At 47.2% G+C, this 26239-nt stretch overlaps 1 protein-coding gene across 2 annotated transcripts in view; it reads right to left on the bottom strand.

The window, feature by feature from the left end:
* Positions 1-3311: 3311 nt before the first annotated feature.
* Positions 3312-26239, bottom strand: part of LOC137564185 (sodium- and chloride-dependent GABA transporter 1-like) — a 70059-nt gene continuing 47131 nt past the window's right edge. For both annotated transcript variants that reach the window (XM_068277673.1, XM_068277674.1), the window contains exons 11-15: positions 8238-8369; positions 7436-7538; positions 6533-6633; positions 4673-4840; positions 3312-3690 (exon numbers count right to left, since the gene is read on the bottom strand). In XM_068277673.1, coding sequence (XP_068133774.1) covers positions 3583-3690; positions 4673-4840; positions 6533-6633; positions 7436-7538; positions 8238-8369 — 612 coding nt within the window. In that variant the 3' untranslated portion in view covers positions 3312-3582. The remainder of the gene's footprint in view (positions 3691-4672; positions 4841-6532; positions 6634-7435; positions 7539-8237; positions 8370-26239) is intronic.

Genomic DNA, 26239 nt, shown 5'->3' on the forward strand with positions numbered 1-26239 from the left:
AGGTGACTGGCAGCCTATTGGGCCAATCAAAGTGCGGGGATCTGGTTCTACAAAGTCACTGGACCTGACAGGGTCCAGGGTGGGACAATTGGAGTTGCCGTTAGTTTTTAGTTTTGGGGGAGCTCGAGTAAGTTAGTTGTGCATGCTACAGCAGTAGCATGCCTACTTTGAAAATTGTACTTGCACTGCCACACTAAGCAGCGCTACTTGAGAAGTGTAGCTTAGTGAATCAACCCCTACTGATTTGTCTGTGAGCCAGATGTAGCCATCAAAAGAGCCACAACTGGCTACCGGGCCATAGGTTCCCTACCCCTGCTCTAGGGCCTTATTCCAACCAGGCACATTTGTACCAGTTTTCTGTAATCACAGGCATTTGCAGATCCTTAGGGAGCTGGAACTGCACTTAGTTTTCAATGGGTTTTATTATATAATTGAGCCAGTTAGACCAGTGTGTTTGCATTCGCACTCAAATGCACCACTGCATACATTTTGTTAGAGGCTCAATTCGAAAAACTTTAGGTGAAAAAATACATGCATTTTTCTGTGCTTTTAGGTGCTTTTTTGTTGTGAACAAGGCTTTTAAGAGTTATCTCAATTTCATTTAAATCATTTAATATTTTCTTGACTTCAAAAAAAATCTTTAAATGTATATTTTCAATTACAAGCTAAAATGAAAACAAGATTGAAAAAAATAACATCACTATACGTTTCCTTTTCATTGGCAATTTAAAGCTGGACTCCAGAATAACAGATCATGCAGGATATAAACAGTCATTTAGACACAAATGGGCCAGAACCAATTCACTTTTTCTCCTAGGACATCATTTTTAATCTTTTGTTTAAAATAACTTTCAGCACTCTGCAATTGAAAAAGTACCGAAAAGTAGGTGAAAAAAAGTATTTTCAAAATTATTCCGCTTATTTTCTTGCTTGCTGGAAGCTTAAAAGGCATTTTATTGGTTAGATGTGAAAACATCAAATATCAAAACTTAGGAGAAAAAGTTAATTGGATTTGGTCCCTAGTGGTTGATTCATAAAACTTACCATATATACTCGCATATAAGCCGACCCACATATAATCCGATGTACACACTTTTCCTTCAGAAACCAAGAAAAAGTTATTGACTTGCGTATAAGCCCCCTCCCCAATATAGCCCCCTCCACAGTAGCCAGATGTGCCCCCTCCACATAGCCAGATGTGCCCCAAGGATGATACAGCTGTGTCTCAAGATGCCACTAGATGGCATTATAGATATGAAACACGGCGATTGCCACACAGGAAGAATCCCCAATCATTGCACTGCTGACACGCTGCTTGCACACTCCACTCCACAAGCCAAGGGACACAGGTAGTCTTGAGCAGCACAATCTGCACACCATGTTGCAGGGGATGGGGGGCACGGACACAGCAGGAATTCAGCTGCCAAGAGCAGGGTCATTAGTCTAGTGCACAATCCTTATGCTCCTCTGCAAGTAAAAAAACCTGTTCCACTGACTCGCATATAAGCTGAGGGGGTAACTTTTCAGCACATTTTTTGTACAAAAAAATTAGGCTTATACATGAGTATATAAGGTATCTCGTGAATTATCTCACCTTGGGCCTGCTGCTGGAATGGCAGATACTTAGCGCAACCTGCGTTGCTAGAGTAACTCCTTAGCTATGCCAAAAATGAGGGTAACGAGCATTAGACCCTTTGCTTACTAACTCACGAGTTATCTCTCCTTATCTGTTTATCTCATGAATAAGCAATTTATCTGGTGATTTTTCTCAGCTGGAGTTCAGCTTTAACCACTTTGCATCTCTGTTTTAACTTGCATCCAGACCTTGTTTCCCCCTTAGGACCAGAGTAGTTTTGACATTTTAGCTATGTCCCTATTTAATCAGCAATAACTTTTTCCCTACTTATGACACTTAAATGAACTATATATTGTTTTTTTTTTTCAAGACAAACTAGGATTTCATTGTATGGATTTTTTTCCCTCTAACAATTTTGTTCTTTACGCATTTTCAATGGGAAAAATAGGAAAAAAATAGAAAAAAAACACATTATTTCTCACTTTCGCCAATTACAGTTTAAAAATAAAAAGCGCTACTGCAGATAAAAAAAACACAAATTTTGTTTAGCTATCTTTACCGTTTATCATAAAACTTAGATTATGTCCCTGTCACAATTTATAGTACATATATTTGATTCTGAAATAATGCTACAGTGTGTATTTTTCACTATGAACTGAGAAAATAAAAGTATTTTTAATGGTAAAAATCAATCTTATTGGCTCAGGGAACACATAGTCCCTTCCACCAATAGTGGTGCAGCGGATAGTGCCAGAGGTGTGCACAGGAGCAATGCCCAAACGTGCACAGCTTTGCTTCAGCTACAAGACTTCTATCTACATCCTCATGGCTTAGATGAAGTCACAGAGGATGTGGATATACTACAGTGGTGGATGAAGTGGTTAATGCAGACCTAAGCATTAGAAAGTCACGAAGCAGTGGAAGAAGTCACAGCCAGGACTTATTTTGTGTGGAAGCTGCAAGCCTTTGCACTCAGTGCTTTCAGAGATACAGGCTGCTGGAATATGATGCAAATAAGGGAAATCCCTACTGGTCATTGAAGGCACCCGTCACACTAGAGACCAATGGGGAGGCTTGAGAGGCAGAAGGGCTGGATCAAAGTAAACTTTAGTAAGAGTAGGCTAACTCCCATGATGATTTTTTTCATTATATGCTCAGTTTGGTTTGCCCAGGTCTCTGCCAGGTCTATCTTTCAGTGCCAGTGTATTTCTATTAACTGTGCTTAATAATTTGTACTTCTGTTTTAAGTTACTGGTATGTCGCTGCCATTGTGTACAGTAAGAAATAACTAGCCCATACTCCTACACTGCTTGTGCTGAAGTGCTGATAAGATCTAGCCGGTGATGATAAGGAGTGCAGAAAGACAATTTATAACAATAAAGAAGGGAGGGAAGTTGTGGACAACATTTTATAAGCAGAGATTAGTACACGTAAGCAGAGATTAGTACACGTTGCAGTTAGTTTACTATCAGTATAGGCACAGTGTAAAGGCACATACACACGCCATACTGTCGCAAGCGACGTGTCCGTCAGACCCTCCCGCCGGGCAGACTTTCTGCCGACAGTAGCACGTGTGTACACGCTGCCGGCCGACTGATAAAACTGTTTCTGAAAGATCCGCTGAGTGGATCTTTCAGAAACAGTCTTATCAGTCTGCCGACAGCGTGTACACACGTGCTACTGTCGGCAGAAAGTCCGCCCAGCGGAAGGGTCTGACGGACCCGTTGTTTGCTACAGTATGGCGTGTGTACACGCCTTAACAGCTTATACTGTGTATGGTACTGAGACTGGCATGCCAGTATTGTAACATGGGGGTAAAATCAATGCTGTAAGTATATTGTGTTATTAGTCATGGCTTTGTTTTAAGTACACTAACACTTTAATGCCTCAATATGGCTAAACAGAAGTCCTCCGCCTGGTCCTAAGATAATGGAAAGCCATGCTGAGTCAGGAATTAGAGTGGAAGCACAAGGGAAGGAAATTACTGGTTGTCTATGGTCCAGTAATCACAGTCCTGGGGTCTCTCTGGAGGTGGCATCCACACTGATCCTGGGCCGCAGTCCGTTCTTCTGCATCACTCGCTCCATCTGGGGATGTGTCATCTCATGGAAGCGCTAGGTGACAGAGGGCAAAAAATGAGTGGCTTACAGTCTCAAAAAGAATGGACACAAGTTGGTAGGCCTATTCTGCGAGACAAGAGTCTGACTCCAGCAGAAAGGAGAAAAGCGGGGCACCACTTCCTAATAAAATCCCTTTATTTTCCAGTTGGGCATAAGCAGGTACAAAAGCAGTGGGGATGTCACGAATGCCTCTGAAGAAGCTGGTGTAACCAGCGAAACAGCGGAAGTGGTGCCCCACTTTTCTCCTTTCTGCTGAATCTGACAAGTGTTGTGGATGAGCACGCCCCCTGTCCCAGTTCCGGTTGATCTGCCCTGCTGCATTTGGTGCCGGGTACTGATCCTCTTTTTACAGCCCATTGTTTTGCAGTATACTTCCTTTAAAAAGCTGCAAGACTGCAGCCCTTTATAGCAGTGAAAACATACACAAACATCAAATTGACTCACAGGAAGAGTACCGATCACATTACTGGAAAGAAACCTGGAAAGAAGTTGAGAGTCAAGTTATCACACTTCCTGTGATATGGTGCCGAACGAAGGTGAAGTGTTGTTGCCAATAGCAACCAACGTATAGATTCTTGCAGACCTGATGGGGTATTGAAACTTAGCTACACAGCCACTCCTTCCCACAGTCAAAACCATCCCCTCCTACCATCTCCACCACCGCCAACTACACCAAGCAGCCACATTCTAAAGGAAGTCCGACCTGATCGGAGACTAGACCTGCTGAGCAGTGTCATGACCCCAGTACACCCAGCACTGAAGTGGCCACCCCTCCAAAAAAGAAGAACTGGCCTCCAACAAAACACAGCATACACCCAGGAAGCACTTTAGCAAATATACTGCAAAGAACATGTGTTGTAATGCTGATAACATTTAATTTAGGTTACACATTAATGAAGTTGCAGTTTGGAGTTTTGTGGGACATAAAACATTTTAAGGGTGTGGTAAGCAAAGAGATGTAATGGACCACCCTTACCTGGCTGACCGTGCCGGAGGAGGTAAGGAACAGATACAGCATGTAACTGGGGATCAACACCATGGAGGACAGTGCCATGAGCCAGCCAATGCCTTGGCCCCATGAAGGGTACACATATCGCCCGAGGGTGAGGGGAGTCATCTCCACCGCACTGAAAATAAAGACACCCTGTGGGATAAGAGGAAGAGAAAACAGATGAAAGATACTAATTAGACATCATTACAGTGGATCTATCATGGGTTGCAGTTAGTAGTAAAGCTACCACTGGGAGCCTACCACGCGATTGTTCTCCTCTCTCCCCTGCACGTGGGAAACCATTACATCATGCGCTGCTCATTCTCCCTCCACTCCCCCGCATAGCAACATACGTGTTTTATCCTGGAGACTGATAACGCATCTGTACAGGATTGGCACTGCACTGTCATCCTAGGGCCTGTCTAGTGATCCCTGCTGGGTAAAATACAGGTGTGTACGGGGCTTCAGTGTGTGATACTCAGGCAGAGCCAGGACAAGGTCCCCCAGCAACCAAGGCTGAGACGCCAAAGTGCCCCCCTCCATCCCTCCCACCCCAGCCGTCATGTGAAAAGCACACGTGATCGCACGCAAACCTTTACTTATCTCACGAAGTAATGGGGCAGCTTACGTGATAACTGCTGTGATAGCAGTTATCACACTTTAGTGAATCAAGCCCACTGATTGCTATTGCACTAATGCTGGATACACACGGTGCGTTCGTGCACTCGATTTTCCCGTCGATTCCCGTCGATTCGTTTATTTCCAACATGTCCGATTTGGATTTCGATGGATCGTTAGGTCGATTCGGCATACTTTGCATGCGAATCGACCTAACGATCCATCGAAATCCAAATCGGACATGTTGGAAATAAACGAATCGACGGGAATCGATGGGAATCGACGGGAAAATCGAGTGCACGAACGCACCGTGTGTATCCAGCATAAGAGGTGCCCCAGGGCCCCAACCCCCTCCCCCTATACCTTAATCTCTAGTTATCTGGTTTGTCATCAAGATAGTATTAATATCAATCTGTTCTGTAATATTGACTGTGACTCTTTAGGAAAGTGAGATGCGTCTTCGGGGAACTTAGTAGGAGGGTTTAGTCCCCCAGTTACCCAGAAGTTCTGCTCCAGTGGAAAGTTAACATCCAACTATATGTCACAGTTACTAATACCAACAATGCTACTCAGATACTGTACCATCCACTAGCATTTTACCTTCATTGTATCTGGTATATAATGACTATGTTATACACTTATATGTTTATTTTGTTATTTACATAAACAATGTACAATCTTACTGATATTGTTGAAATGTGGGCAATTAGGCCTTGTTGTAAATGTAAGAAAATTTCCCAATACAAATTATTGAAACATAGTTATCTGGTTTGCAGTCACTGCCATGTATCTCCTTTTCTTATTTCTCTCTGCTTCAAACACAATAGGGGAATGATAGCTGTGTGAGCTGTGCACCCCTCCTACACTGCGCCCTGAGGCTGGAGCCTCTCTGCCTCGGCCCGGCCCTGTACTCAGGGGTATCAAACAGTGTATAGACCACACTGCGTGATGGGCATACTTACGTACTCCACATCAGTACATCTGACAACGCACTGCTGCATGCATTTCTGAGTGTAATGCAGCCATCTTCCATCTGGTTGGTATAGTTAAATTGGTTCAATGCTGCAACGGAGAGCAACACAGATGCCATGTGTATGTGTAAAATGCACAGCCACCTGCGTTTCAGAGCAAAAGCAATATACCAGTGTGCCCAGGCCCTTATGAACTTGCTTGATTCACTTGGTGTATTAAAGGAACTAAAGACCCCTTCATAACCCAGAGCCTTACCAGGCAGACAAAAGGGGTGAAATAGGCCCAACAGAGCTTCCACCAAGAGCAGGGTTGGTAGCCAATCATCTCTTCAATGTCTTGATAAAATCGATCCACTCCTACAATGGAGACAGAAGACGGATGTCAGAATGTCTATTTCCTGTCTCACCTCTGGGGATGGTTTCTAAGGTTGCCAGTTTTGCAAACTAACTGCAGACAACAGTTTTAACAATGTCCAAGTTTGCTAGATCATTTACATTCATGAGAGTCTGCCAACCTTGGTAACTTCTCTGTACCAAATAGACATGTACTTAAAAAAATGTAAGTAAAATATTTTTGAAAAATTTTAAAATTCCTTTTGGAGTAAATTGCAAGTATCCAGCTCCTCACTGCTGTCAGACTGATGCCTGCTGGTGTTTCCCTCTCCCCTCCATCATACATGTAGACTGGATGTCATCCCCAAGAGGAGAAAGGAGGAAAAATACAGGTGGTGGTGAGGAGCTGGCCAACTATTGTCTGCTCTAGCTGGTAATTGTCTGCTCTAGCTGGTAATTTACAATGGAAAAACTAAGAACATTTGTGTAAACTCATTTGGACACAGGATAGAAAGCATTTCCAGGCTGGTGAAACATTAGGCCAGAGTAAAGATAGAGGTTAGCACAAATGCATATTTGTCCCTGGTTCTCTTTATAATACACCCCAGATTCTCAAGACTTATAGCTATAATTCCAGATCTGTGAAAAATGGGTTACCACCTCTAACATCCATTCAGGTTCCTTATCTCCGCTGGAAAGAAAATGAAGGATAAAGCCTGATTCACTGTTCTAGGCAACCACTCCATACCAACTTCTGTCTTCTCTATGCCATTGTTCATTAATTAGGGCTGTTAAGAATATGTTATTGACACTGACATCTCCTCACCGTAACACCAGGAGATGGACACGGTCTCAAAGAAGACCAGGAACAGGAGACACATGCCACTGGCCGAATAGTAGTCAAAGAGCTTGAAGACGTAAATTCCACCCTGTAGTGATAGAAAGTGATAAAACCTAACAAAAAAATGATCTTCTGCGTCTTACAACTAGGCAAACAATGTACACCAATGCAGCTAGGGTTTTCAGCACTCAGGGACAAAGATGTCCCATCCTTGGGTTAGTCTTGTAGCTCGCAAATGTGGGCGTGGTCATGGTGGAGCCAAATGAACAAATGCTGTAGAAGATGGCAGTGCTACAAATATACATAATTGTACTATGGGAAGATATATAGATAGGCAGATGTGCCCCCTTCCCCCATAGATATGCAGGTGTTTCCCCTTCTCCCAATTAGATAGCCAGATGTGCCACACCCCCTGTATAGGTAGCCAGATGTGCCCCCTCCCCCAATATAGATAGCTAGATGTGTCCCCTTCTCCCCATAGATAGCCAAATGCCCCCCTTTAGATTGCCAGGTGTGCCCCCTATAGATAGAAAAAGGTGCCCCCCCATATAGGTAGCCAAATGCCCCCCCTATAGATAGCCAGATGTTCCTCCTTACCCATTTGGATAGCCAGTGGTGCCCCCCCTTTCCCCATTTTAGATAACCAGATGTGCCCCCCTTCTGTCCCTATAGTCAGCTGTGACCCAGTGTAGGAGTTGCCCAGTCCTAACTGGGCAGATCTCTCTACCTATTGGGATAATTACATCTTTTTGGTGCATGTTGGCATTGAGCCCTAAGCTGCAAATACCTGGGTAATATTGGAGAAGCCAATAATGCAGGAGATGATGCAGACAGCAGCAATGAAGATCTTTTTTCTGCTCCTGAGAAGTTGCGGATATTCGTCCACCAGTGCGGTGATGAAGCCTTCCACCGTACAGAACTGCCAGGAGGTGCACCAAGGAAAGACAAGAGCAATCACATGATTCCATCATGACTCCAACTGCACTATTTAGAGTGCTTGTGATCACCTCACTACATACAGAAGTCTTTAACCACTTCAGGACCACAGTCTTTCTACCCCTTAAGGACCAGGCACTTTTTTTCCATTCAGACCACTGCAGCTTTCACGGTTTATTGCTCGGTCATACAACCTACCACCTAAATGAATTTTACCTCCTTTTCTTGTCACTAATAAAGCTTTCTTTTGATGCTATTTGATTGCTCCTGCGATTTTTACTTTTTATTATATTCATCAAAAAAGACATGAATTTTGGCAAAAAAATGATTTTTTTAACTTTCTGTGCTGACATTTTTCAAATAAAGTAACATTTCTGTATACATGCAGCGCGAAAAATGTGGACAAACATGTTTTTGATAAAAAAAACCCATTCAGTGTATATTTATTGGTTTGGGTAAAAGTTATAGCGTTTACAAACTATGGTGCAAAAAGTGAATTTTCCCATTTTCAAGCATCTCTGACTTTTCTGCGCACCTGTCAGGTTTCATGAGGGGCTAAAATTCCAGGATAGTACAAATACCCCCCAAATGATCCCATTTTGGAAAGAAGACATCCCAAAGTATTCAGTGAGAGGCATGGTGAGTTCATAGAAGATTTTATTTTTTGTCACAAGTTAGCGGAAAATGACACTTTCTGACAAAAAAAAGAAAAAAAAAAGTTTCCATTTTTTCTAACTTGCAACAAAAAAAAAATGAAATCTGCCACGGACTCACTATGCTCCTCTCTGAATACCTTGAAGTGTCTACTTTCCAAAATGGGGTCATTTGTGGGGTGTGTTCACTGTCCTGGCATTTTGGGGGGTGCCTAATTGTAAGCACCCCTGTAAAGCCTAAAGATGCTCATTGGACTTTTGGCCCCTTAGCGCAGTTAGGCTGCAAAAAAGTGCCACACATGTGGTATTGCCGTACTCAGGAGAAGTAGTATAATGTGTTTTGGGGTGTATTTTTACACATACCCATGCTGGGTGGGAGAAATATCTCCATAAATGACAATTGTTTTATTTTTTTTACACACAATTGTCTATTTATAGAGATATTTCTGCCACTCAGCATGGGTATGTGGAAAAATACACCCCAAAACACATTATACTACTTCTCCTGAGTACGGCGATACCACATGTGTGGCACTTTTTTGCACCCTAACTGCGCTAAGGGGCCCAAAGTTCAATGAGTACCTTTAGGATTTCACAGGTCATTTTGAGAAATTTCGTTTCAAGACTACTCCTCACGGTTTAGGGCCCCTAAAATGCCAGGACAGTATAGGAACCCCACAAATTACCCCATTTTAGAAAGAAGACACCCCAAGGTATTCCGTTAGGAGGATGGTGAGTTCATAGAAGATTTTTTTTTTTTTGTCACAAGTTAGCGGAAATTGATTTTAATTGTTTTTTTTCACAAAGTGTCATTTTCCGCTAACTTGTGACAAAAAATAAAATCTTCTATGAACTCACCATACTCCTAACGGAATACCTTGGGGTGTCTTCTTTCTAAAATGGGGTCATTTGTGGGGTTCCTATACTGCCCTGGCATTTTAGGGGCCCTAAACCGTGAGGAGTAGTCTTGAAACCAAATGTCGCAAAATGACCTGTGAAATCCTAAAGGTACTCATTGGACTTTGGGCCTCTTAGCGCACTTAGGGTGCAAAAAAGTGCCACACATGTGGTACCGCCGTACTCAGGAGAAGTAGTATAATGTGTTTTGGGGTGTATTTTTACACATACCCATGCTGGGTGGGAGAAATATCTCTGTAAATGACAATTGTTTGATTTTTTTTTACACACAATTGTCCTTTTACAGAGAGATTTCTCCCACCCAGCATGGGTATGAGTAAAAATACACCCCAAAACACAATATACTACTTATTCTGAGTACGGCGATACCACATGTGTGACACTTTTTTGCAACCTAGGTGCGCTAAGGGGCCTAACGTCCTATTCACAGGTCATTTTGAGGCCTTTGGATTCTAGACTACTGCTCACGGTTTAGGGCCCCTTAAATGCCAGGGCAGTATAGGAACCCCACAAGTGACCCCATTTTAGAAAGAAGACACCCCAAGGTATTCTGTTAGGAGTATGGTGAGTTCATAGAAGATTTTTTTTTCTGTCACAAGTTAGCGGAAAATGACACTTTGTGAAAAAAAAAACAATACATATCAATTTCCGCTAACTTGTGACAAAAAATAAAATCTTCTATGAACTCATCATACACCTAACAGAATACCTTGGGGTGTCTTCTTTCTAAAATGGGGTCACTTGTGGGGTTCCTATACTGCCCTGGCATTTTACGGGCCCAAAACTGTGAGTAGTCTGGAAACCAAATTTCTCAAAATGACTGATCAGGGGTATAAGCATCTGCAAATTTTGATGACAGGTGGTCTATGAGGGGGCAAATTTTGTGGAACCGGTCATAAGCAGGGTGGCCTCTTAGATGACAGGATGTTTTGGGCCTGATCTGATGGATAGGAGTGCTAGGGGGTGACAGGAGGTGATTGATGGGTGTCTCAGGGGGCGGTTAGAGGGGAAAATAGATGCAATCAATGCACTGGGGAGGTGATCGGAAGGGGGTCTGAGGGGGACCTGAGGGTTTGGTCGAGTGATCAGGAGCCCACACGGGGCAAATTAGGGCCTGATCTGATGGGTAGGTGTGCAAGGGGGTGACAGGAGGTGATTGATGGGTGTCTCAAGGTGTGATTAGAGGGGGGAAATAGATGCAAGCAATGCACAAGCGAGGTGATCAGGGCTGGGGTCTGAGGACGTTCTGAGGTGTGGGCGGGTGATTGGGTGCCCGCAAGGGGCAGATTAGGGTCTAATCTGATGGGTAACCGTGACAGGTGGTGATAGGGGGTGATTGATGGGTAATTAGTGGGTGTTTAGAGGAGAGAAGAGATGTAAACACTGCACTTGGGAGGTGATCTGATGTCGGATCTGCGGGCGATCTATTGGTGTGGGTGGGTGATCAGATTGCCCGCAAGGGGCAGGTTAGGGGCTGATTGATGGGTGGCAGTGACAGGGGGTGATTGATGGGTGGCAGTGACAGGGGGTGATTGATAGGTGATTGACAGGTGATCAGTGGGTTATTACAGGGAATAACAGATGTAAATATTGCACTGGCGAATTGATAAAGGGGGGTCTGAGGGCAATCTGAGCGTGTGGGCGGGTGATTGGGTGCCCGCAAGGGGTAGATTAGGGTCTAATCTGATGGGTAACAGTGACAGGTGGTGATAGGGGGTGATTGATAGGTGATTGATGGGTAATTAGTGGGTGTTTAGAGGAGAGAATAGATGTAAACAATGGATTTGGGAGGTGATCTGATGTCGGATCTGCGGGCGATCTATTGGTGTGGGTGGGTGATCAGATTGCCCGCAAGGGGCAGGTTAGGGGCTGATTGATGGGTGGCAGTGACAGGGGGTGATTGATGGGTGGCAGTGACAGGGGGTGATTGATAGGTGATTGACAGGTGATCAGTGGGTTATTACAGGGAATAACAGATGTAAATATTGCACTGGCGAATTGATAAAGGGGGGTCTGAGGGCAATCTGAGCGTGTGGGCGGGTGATTGGGTGCCCGCAAGGGGTAGATTAGGGTCTAATCTGATGGGTAACAGTGACAGGTGGTGATAGGGGGTGATTGATAGTAGAGTTGGGCCGAACCTCCGATTTTCGGTTCGCGAACCGGGTTCGCGAACTTTCGCGAAAGGTTCGGTTCGCGTTAAAGTTCGCGAACCGCAATAGACTTCAATGGGGATGCGAACTTTGAAAAAAAAAATTAATTATGCTGGCCACAAAAGTGATGGAAAAGATGTTTCAAGGGGTCTAACACCTGGAGGGGGGGATGGCGGAGTGGGATACATGCCAAAAGTCCCCGGGAAAAATCTGGATTTGACGCAAAGCAGCGTTTTAAGGGCAGAAATCACATTGAATGTTAAATGACAGGCCTAAAGTGCTTTCAAACATCTTGCATGTGTATACATCAATCAGGTAGTGTAATTAAGGTATTGCTTCACACTGACGCACCAAACTCATCGTGTAACGCACCGCAAACAGCTGTTTGTGTAGTGACGGCCGTGCTGGACTGGTGCGCACCATGGCGAGAGTGCAGGTTTTGGTGGCTTTACAGCCCATATGGTCAGTCACCTGGCTGATGTAGCTGAATGACAGAACAGTGACTGTCCAGCTGATCAAATTTGGTCTGACCACAATGAGGCAACGACCTTATTATCGTGGGTGTGCCCCCCGAGACACTCATCTAGGCGCCGGTCATTGCTCCATTGTGATACGCAAGCCCCTTCACCACGGCAAGGTAATGATCACGAAGGGGAATGGGCGCATGTTCATGCCTTTTCTTTTGTTGTTGCAGCTGCCCGCAGTGCAGCCAGAAAAATTAGGCAGTCATGTACACGCACCCGAAAAATTATTACAGCGGCCGCTGCTAGCAGCGGCCTAAAAAATTCAGCAATCCGCCTGGAGTCCCGGACCCTGTTGGTGGTGGCGGAGAAGGTAGTGAAGCGGCCTGCAGGCAGACATGCTGTGTGGAGGGACTGGGAGCGACTTAGTCTTCTTGGGGCAGGCCAGGCAGCCAGTCACACGGCGTGCAGGCAGAGATGCTGTATGTGCGGGGACTGACTTAGTCTTGGGGCGGGCAGCAGCCCTCCGGGATCCATGCCTCATTCATTTTTATAAAGGTGAGGTACTTAACACTTTTGTGACTTAGGCGACTTCTCTTCTCTGTGACAATGCCTCCAGCTGCGCTGAAGGTCCTTTCTGAGAGGACGCTTGCGGCAGGGCAGGAGAGAAGTTGGATGGCAAATTGGGACAGCTCTGGCCACAGGTCAAGCCTGCGCACCCAGTAGTTCAAGGGTTCCTCATCGCTGTTCACAGCAGTGTCTACATCCACACTTAAGGCCAGGTAGTCGGCTACCTGCCGTTCCAGGCGTTGGTGGAGGGTGGATCCGGAAGGGCTACGGCGAGGCGTTGGACTAAAGAACGTCCGCATGTCCGACATCACCATGAGATCGCTGGAGCGTCCTGTCTTTGACTGCGTGGACACGGGAGGAGGATTAGTGGCAGTGGTACCTTGCTGGCGTTGTGCCGTCACATCACCCTTAAAGGCATTGTAAAGCATAGTTGACAGCTGGTTCTGCATGTGCTGCATCCTTTCCACCTTCCGGTGAGTTGGTAACAGGTCCGCCACTTTGTGCCTGTACCGAGGGTCTAGTAGTGTGGCCACCCAGTACAGCTCATTCCCCTTGAGGTTTTTTATACGGGGGTCCCTCAACAGGCAGGACAGCATAAAAGACGACATCTGCACAAAGTCGGATCCAGTACCCTCCATCTCCTCTTGCTCTTCCTCAGTGACGTCAGGTAAGTCAACCTCCTCCCCCCAGCCGCGAACAATACCACGGGAAGGTTGCGCAGCACAAGCCCCCTGCGACGCCTGCTGCGGTTGTTCTCCTGCCGCTGTCCCCTCCTCCTCCTCCTCCTCCCCCAAAGAAACACCTTGCTCATCATCCTCTGAGTCTGACTCATCTTCTGCACATGACCTCTCTTCTTCCTCCTCCTCCCCCCTCTGTGCTGCCGCAGGTGTTGAGGAAACAGCTGGGTCTGATGAAAATTGGTCCCATGCCTGTTCCTGCCGTAACGGTTCCTGGTCACGCTCATTCGCAGCTTCATCCGCCACTCTACGCACAGCACGCTCCAAGAAGTACGCGTAGGGAATTAAGTCGCTGATGGTGCCCTCACTGCGGCTCACCAGGTTGGTCACCTCCTCAAACGGCCGCATGAGCCTGCATGCATTTTTCATCATTGTCCAGTTGTCGGGCCAGAACATCCCCATCTTCCCAGACTGTTTCGTTCTACTCCAGTTGTAGAGGTACTGGGTGACGGCTTTCTTCTGTTCTAGCAGGCGGGAGAACATGAGGAGGGTCGAGTTCCAGCGAGTGGGGCTATCGCAAATGAGGCGTCTCACCGGCATGTTGTTTTTACGCTGAATTTCTGCAAATCGTGCCATGGCTGTGTAAGAGCGCCTCAAATGCCCACAGAACTTCCTGGCCTGCTTCAGGACATCCGCTAAGCCAGGGTACTTTGCCACAAATCTTTGAACCACCAGATTCATGACATGTGCCATGCAGGGTATGTGTGTCAGCTTCCCCATATGCAAAGCGGCAAGCAGATTGCTGCCGTTGTCGCACACCACGTTGCCTATCTCCAGGTGGTGCGGGGTCAGCCACTCATCCACCTGTTTCTTAAGAGCAGCCAGGAGAGCTGCTCCAGTGTGACTCTCCGCTTTGAGACAAGCCATGTCTAAGATGGCGTGACACCGTCGTACCTGGCATGCAGCATAGGCCCTGCGGAGCTGGGGCTGTGTAGCTGGAGAGGAGAACTGCCACTCAGCCAAGGAGGAGGAGGAGGACAGCGAAGAGCATGTAGCAGGAGGAGAGGAGGTGGCAGGAGGCCTGCCTGCAAGCCGTGGAGGTGTCACAATTTGGTCCGCCGCTTTCTGCTTGCCATCGTTCACCACCAGGTTCACCCAATGGGCTGTGTAGGTAATGTAGCGGCCCTGCCCGTGCTTGGCAGACCAGGCATCCGTGGTCAGGTGTACCCTTGACCCAACGCTCTTCGCAAGAGATGACACCACTTGCCTCTCAACTTCACGGTGCAGTTGGGGTATGGCCTTTCTGGAAAAATAAGTGCGGCCTGGCATCTTCCACTGCGGTGTTCCGAAGGCCACAAATTTACGGAAGGCCTCAGAGTCCACCAGCCGGTATGGTAACAGCTGGCGAGCTAACAGTTCCGCCACGCCAGCTGTCAGACGCCGGGCAAGGGGGTGACTGGCCAAAAGTGGCTTCTTCCGCTCAAACATTTCCTTCACGGACACCTGACTGCTGCTGTGGGCAGAGGAGCAGGAACCGCTCAAGGGCAGAGGCGGAGTGGAGGAGGGTGCCTGTGAAGGTGCAAGGGAGAGAGCGGCATAAGCAGATGATGCACCTGAAGGAGGAAGAGGAGAAGGAGGGTGACTTTGCTTTTGTGTGCTGCTGCTGCTTTTGCTCAGGTGGCCATCCCATTGCTGTTTGTGCCTTTTCTGCAGGTGCCTTCGTAAGGCACTTGTCCCTACGTGAGTGTTGGCCTTTTCACGGCTCAATTTTTGTTGGCAGAGCGAACAGATGGCTTTGGTCCGATCTGAGGCACACACATTAAAAAATTTCCACACCGCTGAGCCACCCTGGGATGTGGGCACCTCAGCAGCTGATGCTGAAGGGCAAGTTGGCTGGCTGTACATAGGTGGCGAATCTGGCGATACATGGTGCCGGACTCTGCCACCAGCTGTTTCTGACGAAGAGCTGCCCCAGCTTCTTTCAGCAACTTCTATCCTCCTACTACTCTCTGACTCCCCCTCTGAACTGTCCCCCTCTTCATCTCCTCTATTGGGAACATACAGAGGATCCCTATCATCGTCATCATCGTAATCATCCTGCCCAGCTTCGCTTGCCTCAGAAAAATCCAAATGTGTAGGTCCTTCATCCTCCTTACACGTTACATCCATAGTGTTGTCGCGTAACGCAGACATATGAGCTGGTGAAAATTCATCTGGCTGTAACAATGGCTGTGCATCAGTGATTTCACCACCACTAAATAATTCTTGCGAAGTGTCAAATGCAGCGGAAGTGGTGCTAGTAGTAGCGCTGGTGGCTGAGCAAGATGAGGTGTTCTGTGTCGCTAAATACTCAACCACGTCCTGACAATCTTGGGAGGTGATGGGACGTGCCTTCTTCCGAGCACTGTACTGTGGGCCAGGTCCACACGAAATTACATTTACACGACCTCGCGCAGACCTGCCGGGTGGCCTTCCTCTGCCTCTGCCACTACCTCTTCCTCTTCCTCTACCTGTTTTGTCCATATCGGGTATGCACGGAGTGGTATATCACACTGCGTGCACTCACGTAGGTAGGTGGGTTCACTTAACTGCACAGGTATGCGCACTGATGCGGTGGGTTCACTGAACAGTACAGGTATACAGTGGCGGGTTCACTGAACACAACAGGTATGCAGTGGCGTGTTCACTAAACAGGTATACAGTGGCAGGTCCACTGAACAGAACAGGTATACAGTGGCAGGTCCACTGAACAGAACAGGTATACAGTGGCGGGTCCACTGAACAGAACAGGTATACAGTGGCGGGTTCACAGAACAGGTATGCAGTGGCAGGTTCACTGAACACAACAGGTATGCAGTGGCGTGTTCACTAAACAGGTATACAGTGGCAGGTCCACTGAACAGAACAGGTATACAGTGGCGGGTTCACAGAACAGGTATACAGTGGCGGGTCCACTGAACAGAACAGGTATACAGTGGCGGGTTCACAGAACAGGTATGCAGTGGCAGGTTCACTGAACACAACAGGTATGCAGTGGCGTGTTCACTAAACAGGTATACAGTGGCAGGTCCACTGAACAGAACAGGTATACAGTGGCGGGTTCACAGAACAGGTATACAGTGGCGGGTCCACTGAACAGAACAGGTATACAGTGGCGGGTTCACAGAACAGGTATACAGTGGCGGGTCCACTGAACAGAACAGGTATACAGTGGCGGGTTCACAGAACAGGTATACAGTGGCGGGTCCACTGAACAGAACAGGTATACAGTGGCGGGTTCACAGAACAGGTATACAGTGGCAGGATCACTGAACAGGTATGCAGTGGCAGGATCACAGTACAGGTATGCAGTGGGCTGAGGGCTCACTGAACAGAACAGGTATGCTGTGGCAGGATCACTGAACAGCTATGCAGTGGCAGGATCACAGTACAGGTATGCAGTGGGCTGAGGGCTCACTGAACAGAACAGGTATGCTGTGGCAGGATCACTGAACAGGTATGCAGTGGCAGGATCACAGTACAGGTATGCAGTGGGCTGGGGGCTCACTGAACAGAACAGGTATGCTGTGGCAGGATCACTGAACAGGTATGCAGTGGCAGGATCACAGTACAGGTATGCAGTGGGCTGAGGGCTCACTGAACAGAACAGGTATGCTGTGGCAGGATCACTGAACAGCTATGCAGTGGCAGGATCACAGTACAGGTATGCAGTGGGCTGAGGGCTCACTGAACAGAACAGGTATGCTGTGGCAGGATCACTGAACAGCTATGCAGTGGCAGGATCACAGTACAGGTATGCAGTGGGCTGAGGGCTCACTGAACAGAACAGGTATGCTGTGGCAGGATCACTGAACAGCTATGCAGTGGCAGGATCACAGTACAGGTATGCAGTGGGCTGAGGGCTCACTGAACAGAACAGGTATGCTGTGGCAGGATCACTGAACAGGTATGCAGTGGCAGGATCACAGTACAGGTATGCAGTGGGCTGGGGGCTCACTGAACAGAACAGGTATGCTGTGGCAGGATCACTGAACAGCTATGCAGTGGCAGGATCACAGTACAGGTATGCAGTGGGCTGAGGGCTCACTGAACAGAACAGGTATGCTGTGGCAGGATCACTGAACAGCTATGCAGTGGCAGGATCACAGTACAGGTATGCAGTGGGCTGAGGGCTCACTGAACAGAACAGGTATGCTGTGGCAGGATCACTGAACAGGTATGCAGTGGCAGGATCACAGTACAGGTATGCAGTGGGCTGAGGGCTCACTGAACAGAACAGGTATGCTGTGGCAGGATCACTGAACAGGTATGCAGTGGCAGTATCACAGTACAGGTATGCAGTGGGCTGAGGGCTCACTGAACAGAACAGGTATGCTGTGGCAGGATCACTGAACAGGTATGCAGTGGCAGGATCACAGTACAGGTATGCAGTGGGCTGAGGGCTCACTGAACAGAACAGGTATGCTGTGGCAGGATCACTGAACAGCTATGCAGTGGCAGGATCACAGTACAGGTATGCAGTGGGCTGAGGGCTCACTGAACAGAACAGGTATGCTGTGGCAGGATCACTGAACAGCTATGCAGTGGCAGGATCACAGTACAGGTATGCAGTGGGCTGAGGGCTCACTGAACAGAACAGGTATGCTGTGGCAGGATCACTGAACAGGTATGCAGTGGCAGGATCACAGTACAGGTATGCAGTGGGCTGAGGGCTCACTGAACAGAACAGGTATGCTGTGGCAGGATCACTGAACAGCTATGCAGTGGCAGGATCACAGTACAGGTATGCAGTGGGCTGAGGGCTCACTGAACAGAACAGGTATGCTGTGGCAGGATCACTGAACAGGTATGCAGTGGCAGGATCACAGTACAGGTATGCAGTGGGCTGAGGGCTCACTGAACAGAACAGGTATGCTGTGGCAGGATCACTGAACAGCTATGCAGTGGCAGGATCACAGTACAGGTATGCAGTGGGCTGAGGGCTCACTGAACAGAACAGGTATGCTGTGGCAGGATCACTGAACAGCTATGCAGTGGCAGGATCACAGTACAGGTATGCAGTGGGCTGAGGGCTCACTGAACAGAACAGGTATGCTGTGGCAGGATCACTGAACAGGTATGCAGTGGCAGGATCACAGTACAGGTATGCAGTGGGCTGAGGGCTCACTGAACAGAACAGGTATGCTGTGGCAGGATCACTGAACAGCTATGCAGTGGCAGGATCACAGTACAGGTATGCAGTGGGCTGAGGGCTCACTGAACAGAACAGGTATGCTGTGGCAGGATCACTGAACAGCTATGCAGTGGCAGGATCACAGTACAGGTATGCAGTGGGCTGAGGGCTCACTGAACAGAACAGGTATGCTGTGGCAGGATCACTGAACAGGTATGCAGTGGCAGGATCACAGTACAGGTATGCAGTGGGCTGAGGGCTCACTGAACAGAACAGGTATGCTGTGGCAGGATCACTGAACAGCTATGCAGTGGCAGGATCACAGTACAGGTATGCAGTGGGCTGAGGGCTCACTGAACAGAACAGGTATGCTGTGGCAGGATCACTGAACAGCTATGCAGTGGCAGGATCACAGTACAGGTATGCAGTGGGCTGAGGGCTCACTGAACAGAACAGGTATGCAGCCAGGAAGAAGTTAAGCCTAACTAATCTTTCCCTGAGAGACAGTCTGCAGCAGCTCGCCCTACTCTGACTAATGCAGGCACACGAGTGGCCGTAATGGCCGCCGCTGCCTGCCTTATATAAGGGGGGGTGGGGCTCCAGGGGCTAGTGTAGCCTAATTGGCTACACTGGGCCTGCTGACTGTGATGTAGAGGGTCAAAGTTGACCCTCAGGTGCATTATGGGGCGAACCGAACTTCTTCCGCAAAAGGTTCGCGTGCGGTACCCGCACGCGAACCACCTAAGTTCGCGCGAACCCCGTTCGCCGGCGAACCGTTCGGCCCAACTCTAATTGATAGGTGATTGATGGGTAATTAGTGGGTGTTTAGAGGAGAGAATAGATGTAAACAATGGATTTGGGAGGTGATCTGATGACGGATCTTCGGGCGATCTATTGGTGTGGGTGGGTGATCAGATTGCCCGCAAGGGGCAGGTTAGGGGCTGATTGATGGGTAGCAGAGACAGGGGGTGATTGACTGGTGATTGACGGGTGATTGACAGGTGATTGACAGGTGATCAGGGGGGATAGATGCATACAGTACACGGGGGGAGGGGTCTGGGGGGGGGGGTCTGGGGAGAATCTGAGGGGTGGGGGGGTGATCAGGAGGGGGCAGTGGGCGGGGGGGGGATAAAAAAAAAATAGCGTTGACAGATAGTGACAGGGAGTGATTGATGGGTGATTAGGGGGGTGACTGGGTGCAAACAGTGGTCTGGGGGGTGGGCAGGAGGGGGTCTGAGGGGTGCTGTGGGCGATCAGGGGGCAGGGGGAGGGAAATCAGTGTGCTTGGGTGCAGACTAGGGTGGCTGGACACTGGGACCACCAGGGCAGGAGGCAGCCAGTATAATAGGCTTTGTATACATTACAAAGCCTATTATACAATGTAAGTGCGGCGATCCGGGTGCTAGTAACCCGCCGGCGCTTCCGAACGGCCGGCGGGTTACTACGAGCGGTGGGCGGAGCCAGTCCCCGGCGGCTGATCGCGTCACGAATGACACGATCGCCGCATAACCACTCCCGCAGCCGCCCCCGCCGATGGGCGTATTGCGGTCGTTTGGGCCCGGACTTTGCCGCCGCCCATCGGCTGGGGGCGGTCCTTAAGTGGTTAAAGAAGCGCTGTCAGCCATACTATCTCAGAAAAAACCCCACATATATAAGTAGATAAATACTTGCTGTATTTACATAACATATGTATTGCACTGTCAACGCTTTGACTTTAGGGATTTTTCTACAGTAAAAAAGAGAGAAAATCCTTCTTAGCATTTCCCATTTTAAGTGTGGCTATTTTGCAGCCAATCCTGATGTCATTTCCTCCCTTACTCTCCTCTGCCTGATTTGCCCGTCCTTCACTATAGAAAGTGCATTGTCTCACCATGAGAAATATTGGTCAATCAGAGAGGAACAGATGTGTGGGAGGGGAAACCAGGAGGGAAAGAGGCTTCAGCCAATCAGACTGCATTACTTAAGTCTGAGGGGAAATAGAGAAGCAAACAATGGCAACCCAACATGCCCTGCAACTTCCTTTTTGTGTACCAAATTTTGTGTGTACCAAATAAGAGTAAACTGGGGAATGATCATTTATAAACAAGAAAAGTAATTGTGATTTTAACTTTTGTATTTCCTGGTTAGCATCCTTGTTACTTGTTTACTAGATAAAAATAAACAATTGATTTTTTTATTTTATGCCCGACAGTTACACTTTAACCACTTGAGGACCTAGGGCTTTCTACCCCTTAAGGACCGGCCACTTTTTTTCCATTCAGACCACTGCAGCTTTCACGGTTTATTGCTCGCTCATACAACCTACCACCTAAATGAATTTTGGCTCCTTTTCTTGTCACTAATAAAGCTTTCTTTTGATGCTATTTGATTGCTCCTGCGATTTTTACTTTTTATTATATTCATCAAAAAAGACATGAATTTTGGCAAAAAAATGATTTTTTTAACTTTCTGTGCTGACATTTTTCAAATAAAGTAAAATTTCTGTATACATGCAGCGCGAAAAATGTGGACAAACATGTTTTTGATAAAAAAAACCCATTCAGTGTATATTTATTGGTTTGGGTAAAAGTTATAGCGTTTACAAACTATGGTGCCAAAAGTGAATTTTCCCATTTTCAAGCATCTCTGACTTTTCTGACCCCCTGTCATGTTTCATGAGGGGCTAGAATTCCAGGATAGTATAAATACCCCCCAAATGACCCCATTTTGGAAAGAAGACATCCCAAAGTATTCACTGAGAGGCATAGTGAGTTCATAGAAGATATTATTTTTTGTCACAAGTAAGCGGAAAATGACACTTTGTGAGGAAAAAAAAAAAAAAAAAAAGTTTCCATTTCTTCTAACTTGCGACAAAAAAAAAAATGAAATCTGCCACGGACTCACCATGCCCCTCTCTGAATACCTTGAAGGGTCTACTTTCCAAAATGGGATCATTTGTGGGGTGTGTTTACTGTCCTGACATTTTGGGGGGTGCTAAATTGTAAGCACCCCTGTAAAGCCTAAAGGTGCTCATTGGACTTTGGACCCCTTAGCGCAGTTAGGCTGCAAAAAAGTGCCACACATGTGGTATTGCCGTACTCAGGAGAAGTAGTATAATGTGTTTTGGGGTGTATTTTTACACATACCCATGCTGGGTGGGAGAAATATCTCTGTAAATGACAATTTGTTAATTTTTTTTACACACAATTGTCCATTTACAGAGATATTTCTCCCACTCAGCATGGGTATGTGTAAAAATACACCACAAAACACATTATACTACTTCTCCTGAGTACGGCGATACCACATGTGTGGCACTTTTTTGCACCCTAACTGCGCTAAAGGGCCCAAAGTCCAATGAGTACCTTTAGGATTTCACAGGTCATTTTGAGAAATTTCGTTTCAAGACTACTCCTCACGGTTTAGGGCCCCTAAAATGCCAGGGCAGTATAGGAACCCCACAAATGACCCCATTTTAGAAAGAAGACACCCCAAGGTATTCCGTTAGTAGTATGGCGAGTTCATAGAAGATTTTATTTTTTGTCACAAGTTAGCGGAAAATGACACTTTGTGAAAAAACACAATTAAAATCAATTTCCGCTAACTTTTGACAAAAAATAAAATCTTCTATGAACTCACCGTGCTTATAACAGAATACCTTGGGGTGTCTTCTTTCTAAAATGGGGTCATTTGTGGGGTTCCTATACTGCCCTGGCATTTTAGGGGCCCTAAACCGTGAGGAGTAGTCTTGAAACGAAATTTCTCAAAATGACCTGTGAAATCCTAAAGGTACTCATTGGACTTTGGGCCCTTTAGCGCAGTTAGGGTGCAAAAAAGTGCCACACATGTGGTATCGCCATACTCGGGAGAAGTAGTACAATGTGTTTTGGGGTGTATTTTTACACATACCCATGCTGGGTGGGAGAAATACCTCTGTAAATGGACAATTGTGTGTAAAAAAATCAAAAGATTGTCATTTACAGAGGTATTTCTCCCACCCAGCATGGGTATGTGTAAAAATACACCCCAAAACACATTGTACTACTTCTCCCGAGTACGGCGATACCACATGTGTGGCACTTTTTTGCACCCTAACTGCACTAAGGGGCCCAAAGTCCAATGAGTACCTTTAGGATTTCACAGGTCATTTTTGTTTCAAGACTACTCCTCACGGTTTAGGGCCCCTAAAATGCCAGGGCAGTATAGGAACCCCACTAATGACCCCATTTTAGAAAGAAGACACCCCAAGGTATTCCGTTAGGAGTATGGTGAGTTCATAGAAGTTTTTATTTTTTTGTCACAAGTTAGCGGAAATTGATTTTAATAGTTTTTTTTCACAAAGTGTCATTTTCCGCTAACTTGTGACAAAAAATAAAATCTTCTATGAACTCACCATACTCCGTACGGAATACCTTTGGGTGTCTTCTTTCTAGAATGGGGTCATTTGTGGGGTTCCTATACTGCCCTGGCATTTTAGGGGCCCTAAACCGTGAGGAGTAGTCTTGAAACCAAATGTCGCAAAATGACCTGTGAAATCCTAAAGGTACTCATTGGACTTTGGGCCCCTTAGCGTACTTAGGGTGTAAAAAAGTGCCACACATGTGGTACCGCTGTACTCAGGAGAAGTAGTATAATGCGTTTTGGGGTGTATTTTTACACATACCCATGCTAAGTGGGAGAAATATCTCTGTAAATGACAATTGTTTGATTTTTTTACACACAATTGTCCATTTACATAGAAATTTCTCCCACCCAGCATGGGTATGTGTAAAAATACACCCCAAAACACATTATACTACTTTTCCTGAGTACGGCGGTACCACATGTGTGACACTTTTTTGCAGCCTAGGTGCGCTAAGGGGCCCAACGTCCTATTCACAGGTCATTTTGAAGCATTTGTTTTCTAGACTACTCCTCGCGGTTTAGGGCCCCTAAAATGCCAGGGCAGTATAGGAACCCCACAAGTGACCCCATTTTAGAAAGAAGACACCCCAAGGTATTCCGTTAGGTGTATGGCGAGTTCATAGAAGATTTTATTTTTTGTCACAAGTTAGTGAAAAATGACACTTTGTGAAAAAAAACCAATAAAAATTAATTTCCGCTAACTTTTGACAAAAAATTAAATCTTCTATGAACTCGTCATACACCTAACATAATACCTTGGGGTGTCTTTTTTTTCTAAAATGGGGTCACTTGTGGGGTTCCTATACCGCCCTGGCATTTTACAGGCCCAAAACCGTGAGTAGTCTGGAAACCAAATGTCTCAAAATGACTGTTCAGGGGTATAAGCATCTGCAAATTTTGATGACAGGTGGTCTATGAGGGGGCGAATTTTGTGGAACCGGTCATAAGCAGGGTGGCCTTTTAGATGACAGGTTGTATTGGGCCTGATCTGATGGATAGGAGTGCTAGGGGGGTGACAGGAGGTGATTGATGGGTGTCTCAGGGGGTGGTTAGAGGGGAAAATAGATGCAATCCATGCACTGGGGAGGTGATCGGAAGGGGGTCTGAGGGTTTGGCCGAGTGATCAGGAGCCCACACGGGGCAAATTGGGGCCTGATCTGATGGGTAGGTGTGCTAGGGGGTGACAGGAGGTGATTGATGGGTGTCTCAAGGTGTGATTAGAGGGGGGAATGGATGCAAGCAATGCACTGGCGAGGTGATCAGGGCTGGGGTCTGAGGGCATTCTGAGGGTGTGGGCGGGTGATTGAGTGCCCTAGGGGCAGATAGGGGTCTAATCTGATAGGTAGCAGTGACAGGGGGTGATTGATGGGTAATTAGTGGGTGTTTAGGGTAGAGAATAGATGGAAACACTGCGCTTGGGTGGTGATCTGATGTCGGATCTGCGGGCGATCTATTGGTGTGGGTGGGTGATCAGTTTGCCCGCAAGGGGCAGGTTAGGGGCTGATTGATGGGTGGCAGTGACAGCGGGTGATTGATGGGTGGCAGTGACAGGGGGTGATTGATGGGTGGCAGTGACAGGGGGTGATTGATGGGTGATTGATAGGTGATTGACAGGTAATCAGTGGGTTATTACAGGGGAGAACAGATGTAAATATTGCACTGGCGAATTGATAAGGGGGGGTCTGAGGGCAATCTGAGCGTGTAGGCGGTCGATTGGGTGCCCGCAAGGGGCAGATTAGGGTCTGATCTGATAGGTAACAGTGACAGGTGGTGATAGGGAGTGATTGATGGGTGATTGATGGGTAATTAGTGGGTGTTTAGAGGAGAGAATAGATGGAAACACTGCGCTTGGGTGGTGATCTGATGTCGGATCTGCGGGCGATCTATTGGTGTGGGTGGGTGATCAGATTGCCCGCAAGGGGCAGGTTAGGGGCTGATTGTTGGGTGGCAGTGACAGGGGGTGATTGATGGGTGATAGGTGATTGGCAGGTGATTGACAGGTGATCAGTGGGTTATTACAGGGAAGGACAGATGTAATTAATGCACTGGCGAATTGATAAGGGGGGGGGTCTGAGGGCAATCTGAGCGTGTGGGCGGGTGATTGGGTGCCCGCAAGGGGCAGATTAGGGTCTGATCTGATAGGTAACAGTGACAGGTGGTGATAGGGGGTGATTGATGGGTAATTAGTGGGTGTTTAGAGAAGATAACAGATGTAAACGATACATTTGGGAGGTAATCTGACGGCGGGTTTGCGGGCGATCTAATGGTGTGGGTGGGTGATCAGATTGCCCGCAAGGGGCAGGTTAGGGGCTGATTGATGGGTGGCAGTGACAGGGGGTGACAGAGGGTGAGTGATGGGTGATAGGTGATTGGCAGGTGATTGACAGGTGATCAGTGGGTTATTACAGGGAAGAACAGATGTAATTAATGCACTGGTGAATTGATAAGGGGGGGTCAGAGGGCAATCTGAGCGTGTGGGCGGGTGATTGGGTGCCCGCAAGGGGCAGATTAGGGTCTGATCTGATAGGTAACAGTGACAGGTGGTGATAGGGGGTGATTGATGGGTAATTAGTGGGTGTTTAGAGAAGATAACAGATGTAAACGATACATTTGGGAGGTAATCTGACGGCGGGTTTGCGGGCGATCTAATGGTGTGGGTGGGTGATCAGATTGCCCGCAAGGGGCAGGTTAGGGGCTGATTGATGGGTGGCAGTGACAGGGGGTGATTGATGGGTGATAGGTGATTGGCAGGTGATTGACAGGTGATCAGTGGGTTATTACAGGGAAGAACAGATGTAATTAATGCACTGGTGAATTGATAAGGGGGGGTCAGAGGGCAATCTGAGCGTGTGGGCGGGTGATTGGGTG

Source organism: Hyperolius riggenbachi, chromosome 3 (genome assembly GCF_040937935.1).
Source record: "Hyperolius riggenbachi isolate aHypRig1 chromosome 3, aHypRig1.pri, whole genome shotgun sequence".
In the NCBI taxonomy this organism is placed as follows: domain Eukaryota; kingdom Metazoa; phylum Chordata; class Amphibia; order Anura; family Hyperoliidae; genus Hyperolius; species Hyperolius riggenbachi.